General features: G+C 40.5%; 1 protein-coding gene across 5 annotated transcripts in view; it reads left to right on the top strand.

The window, feature by feature from the left end:
* The window catches only part of CCDC138 (coiled-coil domain containing 138), a gene marked incomplete at both ends in the record, with an annotated part of 50,398 nt that overhangs the window by 8,535 nt on the left and 20,435 nt on the right, over positions 1-21,428 (top strand). For 3 of the 5 annotated variants that reach the window (XM_080711633.1, XM_080711636.1, XM_080711634.1), the window contains 6 exons: positions 6,779-6,957; positions 10,118-10,276; positions 14,102-14,221; positions 17,320-17,397; positions 17,501-17,608; positions 20,229-20,387. In XM_080711633.1, coding sequence (XP_080567759.1) covers positions 6,779-6,957; positions 10,118-10,276; positions 14,102-14,221; positions 17,320-17,397; positions 17,501-17,608; positions 20,229-20,387 — 803 coding nt within the window. The remainder of the gene's footprint in view (positions 1-6,778; positions 6,958-10,117; positions 10,277-14,101; positions 14,222-17,319; positions 17,398-17,500; positions 17,609-20,228; positions 20,388-21,428) is intronic. The other 2 variants (XM_080711637.1, XM_080711635.1) reach the window with 1 other exon arrangement.

The following is a 21,428-nucleotide window of genomic DNA, read 5'->3' as shown; positions in this document are numbered from 1 at the left end:
GTGTGGGTCTGGGGATAGAACCCATGGGCATTTAATCTCTGAGCTACACCCCCCTGCCCTGTTTTTTATTCTTTATTTTGGAAACAGGGTCTCAGAGTTGCAAAGGGCCTCACTAAGTAGCTGACACTGTCCACGAACCGCAATCCTCCTGTCTCAGCCTCCCAAGTACTGGGATTACAAGTGTGCGCCACCACGCCCAGCTAGCTATATACTTTTATTTTTATTTATTTATTTTTGTGGGTCTAGGGATGGAACCCAGGGGCATTTGACCTCCGAGCTACAGCCCCTGCCCTATATTTTATTCTTTATTTTGAAACAGGGCCTCACTAGGTAGCCGAGGCTGTCCACGAACCATGACCCTCTGGTCTCAGCCTCCCAAATGCTGGGATTACAAGCATGCACCACCATGCCCAGCTTTCTAGCTATATACTTTTAAAAAGTTGAAAGCCAGGTGTGTTGGCACATACTGTAATCCAAGTATTTGGGAGGCCAAGACTGGAAGATCCCAGGTTCGAGGCCAGCCTCAGTAACTTAGTGAGACCCTGTTTCAAAATATAAAAGTAAAATAGGCCTGGGGGTATATCGCAAAGGTAGAATGTCCCTGGGTTCAATCCTCAGTACCACATTAAAAAATTAAGTTGAATATTGACAAAAAAAGGTTAAGTAGGCCAGGTTTTGGTAAGGTGAGCATCTTGAGAGGCAATCAGAGCATCAAATGTATCTTTCACTTTTAGGTATTTGCTGAACTGGGTAAAGTGGTAACTTTTATTTTTAGAAAATTTATATCATTTTAATTTTGGGTCCTCCCGGGCCTGTTCAAGATGGGGAGTATAATAGGAAACACTCCCTGCTCTCACTTAAAGGTGGGCTTCCCGAGAGCGTAATGCAAGTTATAATCACTACTAGAGTGCATTTTATACTCAGATATTATATTAGCAGAAAGTAAATTGTAATGATACAATATTGGCAAGGATATGAAACAGAAAGAACATACTCATCCATTGCTATTGGGAGTAAATGTGATCACTTTGGAAGAAAGAATTTGGCCTCACTAGTAAAGTGGACTCTGAGCCAGCAAGTTTGTTACTAGCCGTACACCCCAGAGAAGCTCTTGAACATAAGCATCTTTAGCCAGCTCAAACACCAGTCTGTGGGGAGAGAGTTGTCTTATGTTTATAAGCTAGGATAAAGCTGTGGAGATTTATTAGGCCATCATTCTGGAATCACTAGGGTTGAATTTCAAAGAACTTGTTAGTATTTAAAGGAAAAAGCTATAGAAATTATGTAACTAGATACATTGTATACAGCTTTCAACAGGCCAAACGAGAACTTTGTGCGCATATGTGTTATATTTAATGTTTCTTTTACTTTAGATGGTTTTTATTATAAATATTAATTAATATGAATCGATTAATGAGTTCTCAGTGACTTTTCAATACATGCATATATATGTATATGTATACATATATATATTTTGCTGTTGTTGTTGTTGTTGTTGTTGTTGTTGTAGTACTGGCAGTGGAACCCAGGGGCTTTTCTACCTTCGGGCTATCCTCCCAGACCTAGTTTTGTACTTTATTTGGAAACAGGGTCTCACTAAGTTGCTGAGAGCCTCACTAAGAAGCTGAGGCTGGCTTTGAACCTGCGATCCTCCTGTCTCAACCTCCCTCCTAAGTGCTGGGATTTCAAGCCTGTGCCAACACACCCAGCTTAATACCTGCATATATCGTGCTTTAATTGTATCCATCCTCCCTTCTACCTTCTCTTGCCCTCCACTCTCTTTATTTCCCCTGATCCCCTAAAAGTTCCTTTGTATGTCTAAGTAGTCTTTTGTTTTTTTCTTTAATTTCCAGGAATGAGAGTTAACGTGTGATACTTATCTTTCAGAATCTTATTTCACTTAACATGATAACTTCCAGTATATTTTCCTACACGTGATATGAATTCATTCCTTATGGCCGAATAAATCATTGTATATATGCCACTTTTCTCTATCCAGCCATCTACCGATGGGCAACTAAGTCAATTCTATAACTTGGCTATTGTGAATAGTGCAACAATAAAAAGATATGCAGAAATCTGTGTATGCGTGTGCATGTGTGTGTGTGTGTGTGTGTGTGTGTGTGTGTGTGCCCGTGCCCGTGCGTGCCTGCGTGCGTGTGTGTGTATTGAACCTAGGCGTTTTCTCCCACTAAGCTATACCCTTAGCTCTTTTTATTTTGAGATAGTCTCACTAAGTTGCTGTGGCTGGTCTCCAACTTGTGATCCTCCTGTCTCCAAGTGCTAGGATTACAGGTGTGTCCATTGTGCCTGGCTACAAATACCTTTTTTTGTATCTCATCTTTATTTAATTTTGACAAATAGCCAGGAATGGATCATATGGTAGTTCTATTTTTAAAATGTTTGTGTTTTGTGGGGGATACTGGGATTGAAACCAGGGCTCTTCACTATGTGGTTTTCTTTTGCTGTTCAAAAAGCTTTTTAATTTGATGCAGTCCCATTTGTCAATTCTTGCTATTATTTCCTGAGCTATTGGTGTCTTGTTCAGGAAGTCATGGCCTGTACCAATATCTTGAAGTATTTTCTGTGTTTTTCTTTGGAGGTCTCAAAGTTTCAGGTCTTACATTAAGGTCTTTGCTCCATTTTAAGTTGATTTTTGTACAAGGATGGAAGATAAGGATCTAGTTTCTTCTCTATGTTCGAGTTTTCCCAGTAACATTTGCTAAAGAGGTTATCTTTTGCTGGTTGTGGTGGTGCACCCCTGTAATCCCAGTACTTGGGAGGCTGAGATAGATAGGAGGATCACAGGTTCATGGCTAGTGTCAGCAACTTGGTGAGGCCTTCACAATTTAGACCCTGTTTAAAAAAAAATAGGGCTGAGGGTATGGCCTAGAGGTAGAAAGCTCCTGGGTTCAGTCCCCAGTACATAATAATAATAATAATAATAATAATAATAATAATAATAGTGGGTTATCATCTCTCCAATGTGTGTTTTTGTCTCCCTTGTTGAAAACTAAATGGTTATAGATTCAAGAGCTTTTTTGGGGTCCTCTATTATGTTCTGTTCGTGTACATGTCTGTTTTTATGCCAGTACCATGATATTTTTGATATTGTGGCTCTGAAGTATATTCGTGGTTTGTTTTGTTTTGTTTTGTGGTACTGAGGATGGAACCCCGGCCCTATTTTTTTTTTAATCATTTTTTATTTTGAAACAGGGTCTCACTGAGTTGCAAAGGGCCTCACTATGTAGTAGCTGAGGCTGTCCACAAACCGCAGTCCTCATGTCTCGGCCTTCCAAATGCTGGGATTACAAGCATGTGTCACTACGCCTGGCTTCTGTAGTATATTTGAAGTCAGGTATTATATCTCTAGCATTGCTCTATTGCTCAGATTGCTTTGGCAATTTAGGGTCTTTATGCTTTCATATGCATTTTAGGATTTTTGTTTTAGTTCTGTAAAGAACATTATTGATATCTGATAGAGAATGCATTGAATCTATAGATCACTTTTGGTAGTATGGCCATTTTAACAATATTCTCCCAATCCATGAATATGGAATGTCTTTTTGTATTCAAGGTTTTCCTCTTTCTTTCTTCATTGTTCTATAATTTTTACTGTCAAGGCTTTTCATCTCCTAAACAAGGACTTTTTTATTTTTTATTTTTTGGTGGTACTGGGGGTAGAACCCAGAGGCTTTCTACCTCCAGGCTATACTCCAGACTTATTTTATACTTTATTTCGAAACAGGGTCTCACTAAGTGACTGAGAGCCTTACTAAGTAGCTGAGGCTGGCTTCAAACCTGTGCAATCCTCCTGTCTCAGCCTCCCAAGCATGGGGATTACAAGCGTGTGCCACCATACCTGGCTTAAACAAGGACTTTTAAAATTGAAGTAGTGGAAATTAAAAAGAAAACTAAGCCATTGGTTAACACTAATTTCAGGCTAGTCAGTCATTAGTGAGGTATCAGGAGAAAAGGAAATATGATCATGGATTTCTGAAGTAATTTTCCATTTTTTGGCCTACATAGTTAATAAATATGTGTTTTCATGCATTATAAAATGAATTAGAAATAATTTCAGAATTAGGGAAAAATTGCACAAGGAATTTCTGTATATTTTTCATCCAAACTTTCTTTTCTTTTTTATATATTTATTTATTATTATTATTTTTTGTAATCATACATCACTTTGGAATACAAGACTTGAGAGAATATACAAGCACATAGCATCCAGTAAGCCCTCATCCAATCCCATCCCATTCCCTCACCTCCTCGGTCCCATGCTTAACTGGTGATTATCTTTGATATAACTGTTTACACACCTCATGAGTTTTAAAGAGATTCCATCCTCCCCCAACCCCTCCCCTCTGATTGGTCACCTTAATTGCTTCTCAATAGGGCCCTTTCTAGTACTCGACCTTCTCCTGTTACCCCTTTCCTCCTAGTTCTTGCTAATTAGGGGAAGCATCTGGATTTTATTTTCTGTACTATCTCTCTGTGCATGCCACTCTTGGCGATCCCACTCTTGGCAGCCCCAGTAGTGGCCTGGCCACCTGGAGAACTCTTATCCCAACCTTGCTTGCTCCAGCACCGGCCTTGCCTCATGTGAGGCCCTGATCCTGGCCTCGCTGGCCCCCGTACTGAACTAACCCCTCGGCTGGCTCCACTCCCAGCTTCAGAGGCCCCAGCACCGGCCTAGCCTCACAACAGGCTCCGATCCTGGCCTTGCTGACCCTGGCACTGGCCTAACTGCTCGACAGGCTCCTATCCTGGTCTCATAAGTCCCAGCTCCATCCTTGCCTCACGGCAGTTTCCAATCCCAGCCTCAGAGGTCCCAGCACCTGTCTTGCCTCATGGCAGGCTCCAATCCCGACCTTGCTAGCCTCCGCACCGGCCTAACCCCTCAGCTGACGCCGATCCCTGCCTCAGAGGCCTCAGTAGCGGCCTTGCCTCACGGCAGGCTCTGAACCCAGCCTCGTTGGCCCCGGCACTGACCTCATCCTTCGGCAGGCTCCAATCCTGGCCTTGGAGGCCCCAGCACTAGCCATACCTCAAGGCAGGATCTGATCCCGGCCTCACTGGCCCCGGCACCAGTCTAACCCCTCGGCAGGCTCCTATCCAGGCCTCGGAGGCCCCGGCACTGGCCTTGCCTCACAGCAGGCTCCGATCCTGGCCTCGATGGCCCCGGCACTGGCCTAACCCCTCAGCTGGCTCCAATCCTGACCTCAGAGGCCCCAGCACCAGCCTTGTCTCACAGCAGGCTCTGATCCTGGCCTTGCTGGCCCCAGCACTGGCCTAAACCCTTGGCAGGCTCCAAACCTGGCCTCGGAGGCTCCAGCACCGGCCTTGCCTCATGGCAGGCTTCGATCCCGGCCTCGCTGGCCCCGGCACTGACCTAACCCCACGGCAGGCTCCAATCCTGGCCTTGGAGGCCCCATCACCTGCCTTGCCTCATGGCAGGCTCCAATATGAGCCCCCTCTTCACCCAGCAGGTTGTCCCATGTTCCCAAGGTGCGTGGTGGTAGTATTCTACCTCTGAGGTAATTTCTTCAAAAGTTCCAGGTGTATTAAGTCAGATGTCTGTCTCCTCTGAATACTTGCCGCTGCCAATGCAACTGCCTCCACCATTTCAAATCTTTCCCAAGCTCTTTTCCCATACCGCATAATGTCCAGTGTTCCTAAGCATGCGCGACAGTAACATTCAACCTTTGGGGTAATTTCTTCAGAGGATCAGGGTGGGTTGAATGAGATGTCTGCCTCTCCCAAAGACAAGCCTCCACCATCATCTCAGCCACTGTTGCCGCCACCACCTTCCTCCTAGGTCTCTGCTAGACTCTCTCCTTACAGGTGATGTCCAGGATTCTTAAAGATGTAGAGAATCCTCAGTCCTCCTTCGCGGGCAATTTTTCCAAAAGTTCCAGTTCAGATGTATATGTTTTGAATGCATCTCCAATATTCTAGCTGCTTCCTCGGCCATCTTAACCCCTCTCGAATATTTTTCTTTTTTCTTTTCCTTTTTTTTTTTTTTTTTTTTTAAATAAGAAAAGAGAGTATTTGTGGTTTGGGGAGGATGTGGGATCAGGTACTTGGTAACGATGACAATTTTTTTTTCATTCCGGGTGTGTGGAGTGGGGGTCGCCCAAGGGTGCCCCAATCACGCCCGCCTACACGCCCAGTGTCGGGGCCTGGCGGGCCAGACCTCAGGGTCCTTCCGGGTGGGGAGGGGGTCACCTAAGGGTGCCCCACCAGCGCCTGCCCATCCACCCAGGGTCTGGGCCGCCTCATCCAAATTTTCTAAATGTTATTGTTTTACTGTATTTGTTATATCATTGTCTCTCTCTTGAACCTTTTTCATAGTACTGTATAATTAATCTTAAATCAATTCTTCCTGTTTGAGAATGTTTAAAACTATTATTATTTTATTATTATTATTATTGTTGTTGTTGTTGTTGTTGTTTTGTTGTTGTTATTATTGTTGTTGTTGTTATTATTATTATTATTATTATTATTATTATTATTATTATTACTTTGCAGTACTGGAAATGGAACCCAGGGGCATTCTACCTCTGAGCTACACTCCAGCCCTACTTTTTTATTCTTTATTTTGAAACAGTCTCACAAATTTGCAAAGAGCCTCACCAAGTAGCTGAAGTTGTCCAGGAACTGCAGTCCTCCTGTCTCAGCCTCCCAAATGCTGGGATTACAAGTGTGTGGCACCATCCCCGGCTAAAACTATGCTTTAATAAAGTTGATAATTGAAATTTTATTTACTTTGCAGTTGCTCTGCCAACCAATATGGCTTCATCAAGACCTCAGACTGAATGTTGTGATGCCAGTGACTCTCCACTGAAACGTGTCAGCTCTCCAAAATCTAAATTGTCAAACAAGCAGAGTTTACTTCCACATCAGATAAATCAGATATATGATGAGTTATTTCAGATACATCTGAAACTTCAGGTAAGAACTAAATACTGAATTGAGGATTTAGAAATATTTATCTTCTAAGCACCAAATATTTGCAAAATTTGAATACAAAGTGTTTCATTTTATTTCATATAACTGGGTTAAGACAAGGTCAGAGAGAGCAGTCAATTTATAGGAACTACTAAGGAGAAAATATAGTGGCTGAGATAAAAATAAAATAATGATAGTGGTATTTTTATTTGTAACTGTATGTCTTAGATTTCAAATTACTTTGTTTTATGTTTATTCTCATCCCATACTATTCTTAAGAAATAAAACAAAATACACTAGTAATGTGTGCTTTTTGAAGATTTTTCTTGAGTCATTGTTTTATTTTTTATTTATTTATTATTTATTTATTTGTTTATTTTTGCGGTACTAGGGATGAAACCCAGGGGCATTCTACCTCCCAGCTACACCTGTAGCCCCTATTTTTTTTTTTTTTTTTTTTTTTGCGGGTTTGGGGATGGAACCCAGGGGCATTTGACCTCTGATTTACACCCCCTGGCCTATTTTTTATTCTTTATTTTGAAACAGGGTCTCACTAAGTTGCAGAGAGCTACACTAAATAGCTGAGGTTGTCTGTGAATCGCGATCCTCTGGTCTCAGCCTCCCGAATGCTGGGATTACAAGCGTGCGCCACCACGCCCAGCAAGTCATTGTTTTAACTTCATCTTGGCCTTTATCTTTTGGGAAGGTTTGTTTGTAAAGTATCTAATTTATATGTTTAGTTAGCATCCACTTGGAGTACAGAAGAAAGGAGGAGTATATCTAATATGTAATTTCTGTTTGGAATTCTCTGTGGAAACATATACACTTGAAATACTTTTATAAAAACAGTATCTCATTTTGTTAAACTAGTTGAGATTGTAATTGACAGCATTTTAGAAGGTCATTTTAGTCTAAAATCACTAGGGAAAAATTTAGGGAGAGAATGAGCCTGGTCCTTGACCCAGAGGTAGAATTTAAAGAGGAGAATAGTAGGAAGTACATCCCCGGTACAAGGGATAGGAGATGAGAGGTATTTGGAAAGGAGTGGTTCTTTTAGACTGTGAATCAAGCTGCCTGTCTGGGAAATAAAATCATGAAAACCAAGAGCATCTTCTTTGTAAATATATATATTTGTTGTTGTGGTGGTGGTGGTACTGAGGGTGGAACCCAGAGGCTTTCTACCTCCGGGCTATACTCCCAGACCTATTATATATTTTATTTGGAAACAGGGTCTCACTCAGTAGCCGAGGCTGGCTTCGAACCTGTGCGATCCTCCTGTCTCAGCCTCCCAAGCACTGGGATTACAAGCGCGCACCACCACGCCCAGCTCTGTCTTGTATTTTTGTTTGTTTCATTTTTCTATTGTACTAGAGATTAAATCCCAGGGGCATTTTACCTCTGAGCTGCATTCACAGCCCCCTTTTTAAATTTTTTTTTGTTTTAAAACAGGATTTTGCTAGGTTACTGAGAGTCTTGCTACAATTGCTGAGGCTGTCCTCGAAACTGTAGTCCTCCTGTCTGGGATTACAGGCAGGTACCATCATGCATAATTGTTTTATAGATTTTTTTTTTTTTTTTTTTTTGGTGGTACTGGGGTTTCTGGAAGCCCTTCTACCTCCGGGCTACACTCCCAGACCTATTTTTTTTTTATTTGGAAACAGGGTCTCCTAAGCCAGCACGTGCAACTGGCTTCGAACCTGTGCGATCCTCCTGTCTCTGCCTCCCAAGCGCGGGGATTACGAGCGTGCGCCACCATGCCCGGCGTGTTTTATAGATTTTTAATCAAAGGAGTTACAGTAAAAAATGGTGTTTTAAGAAGAATTTTCTTTTTCTGCAGTACTGGGAATAGAACCCAGGGACATTTTTCCTCTGAGCTACACCTTCAGACCTATTTTTTAAAATTAATTAATTAATTAATTTGTTTATTTATTTATTTATTTATTCATGTGGTGGTACTACTTCCGGGCTACACTCCCAGACCCACTTATATATTTTTATTTCGAAACAGTGTCTCTTAAGCCAGCTAGGCTGGCTTCATACCTGTGCAATCCTCCTGTCTCTGCCTCCCAAGCACGGGGATTACAAGTGTGCGCCACTATGCCTGGCACTATTTTATTTTTATTTTGAAACAGTGTCTCACTGTACTGATTAGAGTCTCAGTACATGTGGAAGCTGTTCTTGAACCTACATCCTATGGTCTCAGCCTCCCAACTACTGGGATTATAGGCATGTGCCACCACACTGGGTTTTGGAAGACTCTTTTATTTATTTATATATTTTTGTGATACCTGAAAGTATACAGGTAGAGATGTTAAATAGGCTGCTTGGACTGCGGTTGGAAGGAGATCTGAACAGGTGCAGGTTGAGGGCACGTGGTGGTGGGGACACTGGATGTAGTCAAGCAGACAGAGTGACGATAGAAGGGAATGGCTCACACCGAAGTCCTGAGCAGCGGCAGTAATAAAGAGCAGTGGAAACTGAGAGCAGGCAGGACCCAGGAGAGCACTGTCAGCCGGAGGAAGGGGCACTCAGTGAAGGAAGTACTGACAGTGAGCTTTACATTCAGCACTAGGCAGGACTTGAGTAGGGGATGTGGGCTGAAGCCAGGCTAACATAAGCTGAGGAGGAACTTGAGATGAAGAAATGGCCATGTTTTAAAGAGAGCGTGCTTGAGGAGGGAGGAGGTGAGTGGATGGAGAGTGGAGACGATTTGAACTAGGCACTATGGAGAGAGAGGGACAGAGGGCTGGCAGTGACACTGTCTACTTAATCACATCCATTCAGTGGCTAAAACTACCATGTGCCCGAACCTGTAACTGTTCAGATCTCTCTCTCTTTTCTGTACTTCTGGACTGTGTTGAGAACTTAGTAGAGCCTTCCAACCAGGAATTCACCATTCTGTGTTAGCAGCAGGGCAGTGAAAATCGTCAGTGTGTTAATTCGGACCCAGAGTCTTTCAGTCCAAGAAGCAAGAGACTGGAGGGTATAGGTAGAATAATGGACCATGTCTAGCAACTACTGTGATCCAGATTTCCCTTGGTTACCAGTGTTATTTCCAAAATCCATTTGATTAAACTACAGTATCAGTGGATGAAAATGTAATTTGCAAAATTTGTAAATGTATGGCTTAAATGTATTGTTTAAATCTGGCATTTTGATACAGTGTGAAACTACAGCACAACAGAAATATGCAGAAGAACTTCAAAAGCGTGAACGTTTTTTAGCTGAAAGAGAACAACTGCTTTTCAGACATGAAAATGCCTTAAGTAAAATTAAAGGTGTTGAAGATGAGGTTCTTACAAGATTCCAAATCATAAAGGAGGTAATGATAGTTTCTAATTTAAAAGTAATGCAGTTTCTTTTTTTCTCTTAGATTCACTAATTATTGACACACATCTGGATGCAAGCCCACACATGCCTTATTTTCTAAAACATTTGAAAATAGCTTGCAAAAACCATGATATAGTATCATGAAGTATAGAAATATGTCAGCATGTGTCTCTTAAGAACAAGGACATTCTTTATGCCTTTATTATTTTGGAAAATTAGTGCTAATTGAATAACTTAATATAGAGTACACATTTAATTCTAAATTGGTCTTCAAAATGTTTATTTATTTATTTATTTATTTATTTATTTATTTTTGTGGTATTGGGGATGGAACCCAGTGGCATTCTACCTCTGAGCTAAGCCCCCAGTCCTATTTTTTATTCTTTATTTTGAAACAGGGTCTCACTGAGTTGCAGAGGGCCTCACTAAGTAGCTGAGGCTGTCCACGAACCGCAATCCTCCGGTCTCAGCCTCCCGAATGCTGGGATTACAAACGTACGCCACCATGCCCGGCTTTCCTTATTTTTGAAGCAGCGTCTCACTGAGTTGCAAAGGGCCTCACTGGGCAGCTGAGGCTGTCCGCAAACCGTGATCCTCCTTTCTCAGCTTCCCAAATGCTGGAATTGCAAGTGTGCACCACCGTGCCTGGCTCTGTCTCTTTTTCTTGGCACGTATTTTTTTGGTTCTTCATACGCCCAGTGCCTTTTGGATTCTATTTGAAACCTGTTGAATAGATTGTGTGTCCAGTTTGAATCCTCTGGAGAATATTGTGGCATTTGTTCTTTTTTAAAGACATTTATTTATTAGCCTGGCCATTCCTCAACTTCTATGGGCTATGGTGCTCCTCTCCATTTAGTTTTCCTAGCTTTGCACTGTGGCTTTGGGATTATCTTGTATATATGCCACTTAGGAGGTCACTCTGAGACTCAATTTAAAAATCTTACCTCAATTCTCTGAGCCTGCGCTCTGCTGCTCCCGAGCTCTTCTGTGGGTGGCCAGTGCAGGGTGAGCTCATCACACACCGGTCATGTACTCCTTCAGAGTGAGGAGATGCTTTTTCCGTGTGTCCCTACCCTCTGGATCACAGGTGCCCCTCTTTCTGGTTTCCCTGCAGAAAGATTGTCTTTATCTCAGAGCTCTTAGGGAATTTGTGCTCTACTTTTCCATTCTGAAAATTCACCCTGGGGCAGAATTTTGGGGAAAAAGGGAAAAAAAATTACAAAACAAAACTCCCAGGAACCCTCCCCCTTCCAGGCACATTTTACTCCCTCTGAAATTCCCTACTTTGGTTTACTTTCCACAGCCATCAAATGGTGTTCTAGCTAATGGTTTTGTTTGTTTTTGTTTCTTTTTTGCAGTACTGGGGATGAAACCCAGGGGCATGCTACCTCCGAGCTACATCCCCAACCCTATTTTTTTTAATTTATCTTTATCTTGAGACAGGGTCTCACTGAGTTGTGAAAGGCCTCGCTAAGTAGCCTCTGAGACTGGCCACTAACCGCAATCCTCCAGTCCCCACCTTCCGAACATTGGGATTACAAGCTTGCGCCAGTAGTTATCAGTAGACAGAGTAGAGTGAAGTGGGATTATCTGGCCTTGTAGGAAATTGCACTTATATTGCATGTTTTTCATATCATTTAGATATAGAAAAATTAGACAACAGAAACTTTAAACTAGTTTTTTTTTTCCTTTTTTCCTTTTTTTTTTTTTTTTTGCAGGTCTGGGGGTGGAACACAGGGGCTTTCGACCTTCGAGCTACACCCCCTGCCCTATTTTTTATTCTTTATTTTTGAAACAGGGTCTCACTAAGTTGTGGAGGGCCTCACTAAGTAACTGAGGCTGTCTGCGAACTGTGATACTCTGGTCTCAGCCTCCCAAATGCTAGGATTACAAGTGTGCACCACCACACCCTGCTAAACTAGTTGTTAAAATAACTATTTGTGACTGTATCCTAAGTTATTTTAGAATTGTTTAATATAGTAATAAAATTAAATAAAGCTATTTTTTCAGATTGAACTTTATTTTTTTATTTTTTTATTTTTTTATTTTTTTGGTGGTACTGGGGTTCCTGGAAGCCCTTCTACCTCCGAGCTACACTCCCAGACCCATTTTTACATTTTTTCATTTGGAAACAGGGTCTCCTAAGCCAGCACACGCGGCTGGCTTCGAACCTGCACGATCCTCCTGTCTCTGCCTCCCAAGCGCGGGGATTACAAGCGTGCACCACCATGCCCGGCCAGATTGAACTTTATATAGGGGTAAAGAAAGAATAATTAGCTTCCCAATTTTTCTAATTTTTTTTTGTGTGTGGGGGGTCTGGGGATGGAACCCAGGGGCATTCGACCTCCGAGCTACACCCCCTGCCCTATTTTTTATTCTTTATTTTGAAACAGAGTCTCACTAAGTTGCAGAGGGCCTCACTAAGTAGCTGAGGCTGGCTTTGAACCTGTGCGATCCTCCTGTCTCAGCCTCCCAAGTACTGGGATGACAAGCATGCGCCACCACGCCTGGCTCAATCTTTCTAATTTTATTCTTTATTCTTTCACTTTAGATTTGTCTATTCTTAATATATATATATATATATATATATATATATATAAAACTGCTTTATTGTCATTGTATTTATGTGATTACTTGGAAGGAAATTAGAGGCTTCTTGATTTCCTCTAGAAACTTGTTTTAATATTTTATGAAAAACTGAAAATATAAGCAGCACGTGGTGGTTCACTCTTGTAATCCCCACCCTTGGGAGGTGGGGAAAGGAGGATTGCACAGGTTTGAAGCTAGCCGCGCTGGCTTAAGAGACCCTGTTTCCACATAAAAATATAAAAAAAATAGGTCTGGGAGTGTAGCCTGGAGGTAGAAGGGCTTCCAGGAATCCCAGTACCACCAAAATAAATAAATAAATAAAAAAAATTGAAAATATAAAATTTAAGAAACTTTAAGTATCCATTATTATAAATCTAAAACAAGCTATCCTATTTAAATGTAATCAGAGGTGCCTGGCATGGTGGCGCGCGCTTGTAATGCCAGCATTAGGAGGCGGAGACTAGAGGATCGTGATTTGTGGACAGCCTCAGATATTTAGGGAGGCTCTTTGCAACTCAGTGAGACCTTGTTTCAAAAATAAAGAATAAAAAATTAGAGCTGGGGGTGTCTCTCAGGGCTAGGATGCCCCTGGCTTCCATCTCCAGTACTATTTTTAAAAATGTAATCAGAGAGGAAGTTGATTTTGATAAAAATTCTTAAAACTGATTAAGGACAGAGTCAAATAATTTTGGAACATAGAGAAATTTAATGATTGGTTGAGATATACAGTTAGCATAAAAAGATACTTTATGGTAAATGAAATTAATTTGTTTATCTGTGGAATATTTCTTGTGTTTTATAAGGATTCCTTACATTTTAATGTACAAAGCTATGAACAGCCTATTAGTTTCTTGAAGGGGCTCAGAAACCCTTTTTTGTTTTATTCTATGATGTCAAATAGGAAAGATTTCATTGACTCGTTGCAGGTGGTTCCTTAGGAGAAGTAAATAATAGGCTAATTGCTACTTAATATATGTATTATTTGTATTATGATGTTTGGGTTTTTCACAGTACTTTTGAGGCTTTGCTTTTATACTGATTTGTAAAACAGTTTATGAAAATTAATATACTTTTTATAAATTGTTTACCACATTAGTCGCTTATGCCTAAATACACTGAATAAAGTTTTTGCAGTCAAGATGTTCTACTTTTTAATTAATTTATGTTTGATAATATTAGTGATATGGGATCCTTATTAAGTTTTAGATCAGATTTTTTTCTCTTGTAGCAACATGATGCAGAAGTTGAACATTTAACAGAAGTTCTTAAGGATAAGAATAAAGAAAGCAAGAGGCTGAGGTCCTCTTTTGACGCACTGAAAGAACTGAATGATAATTTAAAAAAACAGGTAGGATCTACTTAATATACATTAAGTTATAAGACATCCTAAGAGTCATATTTAACAAAGGATAAGTCAAAGTTGGATCATAAATAGGTTCTAAAGTTTTTAAAATTTTTATTAAATTTGTTAGCTGTATTATAAAATACTTGCAGGTATAAATAAAATATTCGTAAGCTCTTCCTTCTTCTGTATTAGTAAACAGCTGAGGTATATGGCAGTTTGAAATCTCCCTTCCTTTCCCTTCCCTCCCTCCTTTTCTTTCTTCCTTTCTTCTCACTCTGTCGCCCAGACTCGCCTTGAACTCATGACCCTTCTGCCTTAGACTCCTGTGTAGCTGGGACTATAGGCAGGCACCACTACATCAGCTCTGAAATTATTTTGAAGTATGAGAGAATTACTAGATTAAAAACAAGAAAAAGAAAACAGCCATATCACCTGAAAGCTGACACCCTTTTAGACACATTTCTGGCTTCGGTACTTATTCTGACTGTTGCACACCCTGCTTATTTAGCAGCCATTCATTCTCTGAGGAGGTCCTGTGTGCGGGGCACTGCACTGGACTCGAGCCTTCACACTGCTCCTAGCCTCATGTATCACACTGCACTATAGTTAGTTATATAAATGATATCATTTAGGTCAGTACATAATGCCAAATTTACATAATATATTTTTGTATTGTCTTTTTCTTTTTAATCTCTGTTAATTTTTGGTTAAAGATGTGAAAATGGAGTATGGTTGAACAGGGACAGGAAAATGATTATATGTGTATTTGTGTGGGCAGTAGATGGGCAACAATTGGGGCAAACACAGTCACTTTGAAAATTCAAGCTTCGCTGAGGGTGGTGGCACACACTGCAATACCAGCCACTCGGGAGGTTGAGGCAAGGGGGTCACAAGTTTGAGCCAGCTTGAGCAATTTAGCAAGACCCTATGAAAAGGGCTCAGTGGTAGAATACCCCTGAGTTTAATCCCCATTACCACCAATAAAATAAATATATATTTTAAAGCATTGGTCGATAAACCATGGATTTTAAAATGTGAGCTCAAATTCTCCACGATTTCATGCTTCCTCTAGGCAGCTCTCCACTCTTCCATATTGTTTCTCCTTTGAGTCTCAGTGGTATATATTTGCTATAATACTTCTTGTAGTGATGCCTAGCTACCATAATGCTTACTCGATCTAGTTCTTAGGCTTCCTTGAGTTCATTTATGGTCTCTGAGAGTTAGACTATGACCTCAGCTGGTGGTTGTCTGTTAGGAAGCCTGCTTGATCCCTGAAGAGAGAACTTTTTTCCCTCCTAATCACATTATAGCATCTTTCTTTAAGAAGGGTTTCTTTATTTGCTAGTACAGGTACATTGTTTTCTGTACTTATCTTTAGGTGTCTATAATCCTTAATCTTTTTGCATGTGTTTGCATGAATGTGTGGTAATTGGACAGATATGTGGATTATTAAATGATTGCCACTATTGATAATTGTATTTATGAGTTGATGTATCCTAAGTAAAAGAACTTGGGGGAAACTCTTTGGTACTAAGTGGCAGAATGCTTTTTTTTAATGGTTACTTTGTTTACAATAGATCAGGGACTAGCAAACTTCTTCCATTAAGGTCCAGATAGTAAATATTTGGGGCTTTTTACTCCATATGGTCTTAGTCACAGTGACTACATCTGCCATCATAGTTATTTCTGTGACTGGCTTACATAGTAATTTATTATAGCCCTGGATATAAATTTACTTTAAAAATAATAATTTAAAGACATTTCATATTAAGTGTTGCCATGCTGAGAAGACAAGGATTAATGTTCCAGACCCATCAAGAGGAGGCAATTCTAGTGATCTAAACTAACGAGCAGGGTCGCATTTTAGGAGCAGGCGAAGAATTAGAGGTAGATGGAGCCCGCCCCAAACTGACATCTGGCCTTGATTGATCTCAGGTCCTGATCCAACTAAGGTGCCTTAAAATGTCTGCTTTATATATCTAGCAGAGGAAAAGATAACCCTTGTCTGAAAGAATATATGTATGTATATTCTTATATTTATATTGCTTATAAATACAATGTCTTTTATTCTATATAAAATTAATAAAATAATATTTTGGGGGGAGAGAAATATTAAAAGTAGCTAGAGAGGAAAAAACAACATTGCAGCAGCAGTAAAGTTGATTTCTGGCTTTTACAGAGGAAATATGACTTGCCTTAAATATAAAACAGACCAGTTGTGGTAATCCTACTACTTGTGAGGTTGAGAGAGGAGGATTGCTTCAGCAACTCAGTGAGACCTTTTCTCAAAATAATAATTTTTAAATGGCTAAGGGTATAGCTCCCAGGTAGAATGCCCCTGGGTTCAATACCCAATACCACACACACACACACACACACACACACACACACACACACACACACCCCTGAATTAGAGAGAGAGAGAGGGAGACAGAGACATGAGGCCAGCATAACCTTGAATCTAAACCATGACATTATAAGAATGGAAAAATGCAGACTAGTGTCTTTCAGGAATATATATTGAAAAAAATTTTTAAATGAGCAAGCTAAATCTAGTGATACATAAAAAGGATAATACAACTAAGTAAGATTCAGCCCAGAAAACATGGGTGATATAACACTTAAAAACTAACATTATCTGATAAAAGAAGGAAAAAAATCCCTTGATACTTTCTATTGATGTAAAACTTATCAACAACTCAAAAACACATGACAGTGCTAGTAATAAAAGAGAATTTCTTAATTCTCATTGAATACCTACAAAAAAAATCCAGCAACAAAATCAAACTTACTGGTATTGAAAGCTTTTCAGTTTTAATGGTATTAGAACAAAATAAAGATACTTGCTGTTACTACTTCAGTAACCATCGTAAGGAAAGTTCTAGTCAGTGCAACAAGGAGACAAAGTATAAGGACCGGAAGAGGAGAAATAACAGGAATTCTCCAGTTAGCTGTGACCTGGGTTAATTGGGAATGCTGCTCTCCTTTGTTTTGTTACACTGCTTGGTTAAGTAGACCAGATAGGTAGTAGATTGAGCAAATCCTTAGTATGAAATGAGTTTAAGTTTTATATTTGAAATATCTAACTTTTCCCTCCCTAGTTAAATGAAGTAAGTGAAGAAAACAAGAAAATGGAGATTCAGGCCAAAAGAGTTCAGGCGCGCCTAGATAACTTACAGGTAAATTGCCTGCTCTTCTCGCAAGGGAACTTTAACACCATTGCCTTTGGTTTTGTTTACTTTTCATACAACTGTTCTCTAATTCGCGTATGTACTCTTGCAGAGGAAGTATGAGTTTATGACCATACAGAGACTGAAAGGAAATTCCCAAGCTGCTCATGAAATGAAAAGCTTAAAACAAGAAAAAGTACCCGTTTCAAAAACTTCTAAGGTATGGCGTGATTGACAATTCTCCAAAGGTAGTAACCCAGAAAAATGTCTCTTGTTCTTTAATCTTTTTTTTCTTTCATTTAGTAAACATTCTTTTTTAGCATGAATCCAAGATACACATGCACAGGCCATAGTGGCCTTTGGTATGACATAAAGGAAAGTTGGGGAGTTTTATTAGGACAGAGAAGTCTATCCAAGCCATGTTGGTTTTTGTTTTCAGAGTTTATTTTATTTATTTATTTATTTATTTATTTATTTATTTATTTATTTATTTTTGGTGGTACTGGGGTTCCTGGAAGCCCTCCTACCTCCGGGCTACACTCCCAGACCTATTTTATATTTTTGAAACCGGGTCTCCTAAGCCAGCGCAGCTAGCTGGCTTCGAGCCTGCGTGATCCCCCTGTCTCCGCCTCCCAAGCGCGGGGATGACAAGCATGCGCCACCACGCCCGGCGAGAGTTTATTTTAAATTTGTTTTATTGGCACAGTTTAACTGGACGTGATTGTGCGGTGCACAGCGAGGCATTCATGTATGCACACAGCATCAGCTGGTACGTTCTCCCCAATGTCTCTGTTCCCTCCCTCTTCCTGTCCGTGGCAGATTCAGTGTGACACATTCGTATATACACATAACATTATTTGAGCTGTTTTTTTCCCCATACCTTTCATTTCCTTCCCTCTTTTATCCCTTTCCGCTACTCCACTGGTTTCTCCTCTGATTTATATGAGGTCCCTTTTCTTTCACTCTAGCTTCCAAATAGGAGAGAAAATATGTGGCCCTTGATTTTCTGAGTCTGGCTGATCTCACTTAGCATGGGCGCTGTCTCACTAAATTGCCAAGGCTGGCCTCAAACCTTTTATCCTCCTGTCTCAGCCTCCCAAACATTGGGATCACCGGCAAGTGCTTTCTCCATTATTCTTGTTTATGGCCCAGTTAAACTCCATTGTGTGTATAAGCCGTGTTTTCTTCATTCATATGTTGATGGACACCTAGGTTGGGTCCATAACTTATGCAAATCACTTAGAAAGAATGTTCGTGGGCACTCTCAAGGCTTGCAGGAGCTCTGGCAAGCTGACTGGCAAGTGGCAGCAGTTACAGTGTAAAGGTAGTCTTGTGGTCGGACTTGGCAGTTCTTTTGTCAGTAACTAAGTAAAAGTAGTCTTAAAAATAGAGCAGCCTATTTTGGTGGATTGTGTCTGTGAAGTTATCCCTAGAGCAGGTGTCTGTGACCTGAGTTTCCTTCCCATGGCTCCTCGACTGCATCTTAGTGTGGTATGACAGGAATGACTCCATTTTGTACCATTAGTTTTTGCAAAACACTACAAAAATAATTGGTCTCAGTCAAGTTCTCACTTCTGTAATCCAAAAATGGCTGACCACACAACTTACAAGAAGGAGGATTTATTGTTAACAGTTTTTTAGAGATTCTGGGTTCAGTCCGCGTGAGGCTCAGGCGTGGCAGCAAGCACGCGGAGAGATGCACGCTCTCCGTCACTAAGCGGGAAGCAGGAACAGCAGGTGGAGGAGGACCCGTAATCCCCAGGCCACACCCCCAGCAACCAGACCCCTCTTCCAACACTGCTACCCTGTGTCTGGGAGGGCTAGGGGAAATTCTAAATCCAAACCATTACATCATTTTAATTGCATTTTGTTCTTTTGGAAGGGGCATTCTACTTCTGAGCTACAATCCCGTCCCTACTTTTTTATTCTTTATTTTGAAATAGTCTCACTAAGTTGCAGAGGGCCTCAGAAGTAAGGTTGACCTCAAACCTGTGATCCTCCTGTCTGCTTCCCAGCTACTGGGATTACAAGCGTGCGCCACCACGCCCGGCTACATTTTGTTCTTAATCTTCCTATTTTGGAGACTCTCTGAGAATAGGAGTTATAGGAATGCAAAACATGTTTTTAGAATGTACACTGCAAAGACAGAAATGAACTGTTGAGGAAGAAAATATGAAATCCCATTGTAGAAATTCTTTAGCTTTGGAAACCTTTAAAATTTTTGGAATCTTTTATTTTTATTTTTTATTTATTTATCTTTTTGTGTTACTGCAGATGGAACCCAGGGGCTTTCTACCTCTGGGCTACACTCCCAGACCTATTTTATATTTTATTTGGAAACAGGGTCTCACTAAGATGCTGAGAGCCTCACTAAGTAGCTGTGGCTGGCTTCGAACCTGCGCGATCCTCCTGTCTCAGCCTCCCAAGCGCGGGGATTACAAGCATGCGCCACCACGCCCGGCTTTTTAGAATCTTTTAGATATGGATGGTTAATGCTGTTGAGTTAAAGCCAGTTTTATTTTTCTGACCTAACAAATGTGGATAAAGAACTTTTATAAAAATTCTGTATTTTAGTAATAAGATACAGCTATTTCAGTTTTCTTTTTATGAGTTTTTTGGCCTTATTTATGTTAGCCAGTGCTAATGTTTTTAATATTAATTGGAGATATTTGGTTTGGAATTTCTTTTGATCTGGAGAAGCTTCAGCTTTAAACACATACCAAAATAAACAAAAAGCATCTGATGTCAATTTTTTTTTATAATCCTTACCAAATTTAAGCCTTTGAACTTATATGAGGTCATAAACTGAAATAAATGTCTGGTTAAATTTTTGACATTAGGTACCACTTGGTGGGCAAGTATATGAACTTTTAACTGTCTTCATGGACTGGATTTCAGACCATCACCTTAACAAAGTGAAACATGAAGAGTCTGGCTTGGAAGGTGAAAAGCCATTGCTCAAACCTCAGAGAAATGATATTCAAGAGAAGTGTGTAAAGGTGTGTTTTAAAAATTTGAGATACATTATTCATTAGACATGAAGATTAATCACATTAACTGAGAAAAAGCCTCTGCTATATTTTATAAGTAAAAATAATTTTGATGGAAAATTGACCATACCAGTAGTCAGTTTAAATTTTTTTATTTTGGATCCTAATAAAATTAATTTGCATGTGTGTGGGGCAGGGGAGATTGTTGTAACACAATGTATACTGTGGTACCAAGTTGCTGAGGGCCTCACTAAGTTGCTAGTCAGCTGATTATCAAGGATTTTGCAGGTGGGTCCAGTAATCACGTGAGTCTTTAAACCAGAAGGAGTCAGAAAACTAGGTCAGAGATTCAACCCATCAGTGCTAGGTTTTTTTTTTTTTTTCGTTTTTTTTTTGTGTGTGTGTGTGTGTGTTACTGGGGATGGAACCCTGGGGCTTTCTACCTCCGGGCTATACTTCCAGACTTATTTTACAGTTTATTTGGAAACAGGGTCTTACTAAGTTGCTGAGAGCCTCACTAAGTAGCTGAGGCTGGCTTTGAACCTGTGTGATCCTCCTGTCTCAGCCTCCCAAGCTCTGGGATAACAAGTGTGCACCACCATGCCCGGCTTCAGTGCTAGTTTTTAAGATGGAGTAAGCAGGCCATCCCATGAGATGGAATGGGGATAGGTTTCCAGAAAGTGGGAAGCACCTGCACCTCACAGGCAGCAAAAACATGGGGCTCTCAGCCCTGTAGCTGCAAGAAACAGAATTCTGCTGGCAACCTGAGTGAGCAAAGAAGTGGGTCCTCACTGAATTTCAGAAAGGAGCACCGGCCTGTAGACAGCAGACTGGCCCGCTGAGGCTTTTAGGTGGGTAGTTTTAAAAAGAGCCAGGCCTGGTGGCTAACACGTGTAATCTCAGCATATGGGAGGCTAAGACAGGAAGATTGGCATATTAAGATACTTATGTAATAAAGATGTACAAAAAGAAAGTAAATATTTCTCCAATTACCAAAATACAACTGTTAATATCTTTATAAAACAGCATTTTGTTATCTTTTTCAGTACA

Source organism: Muscardinus avellanarius (genome assembly GCF_963383645.1).
Source record: "Muscardinus avellanarius genome assembly, chromosome: 15".
Classification (NCBI taxonomy): domain Eukaryota; kingdom Metazoa; phylum Chordata; class Mammalia; order Rodentia; family Gliridae; genus Muscardinus; species Muscardinus avellanarius.
Note: the sequence above shows the minus strand (reverse complement) of the source record. Positions and strands in the feature narration are given on the sequence as shown.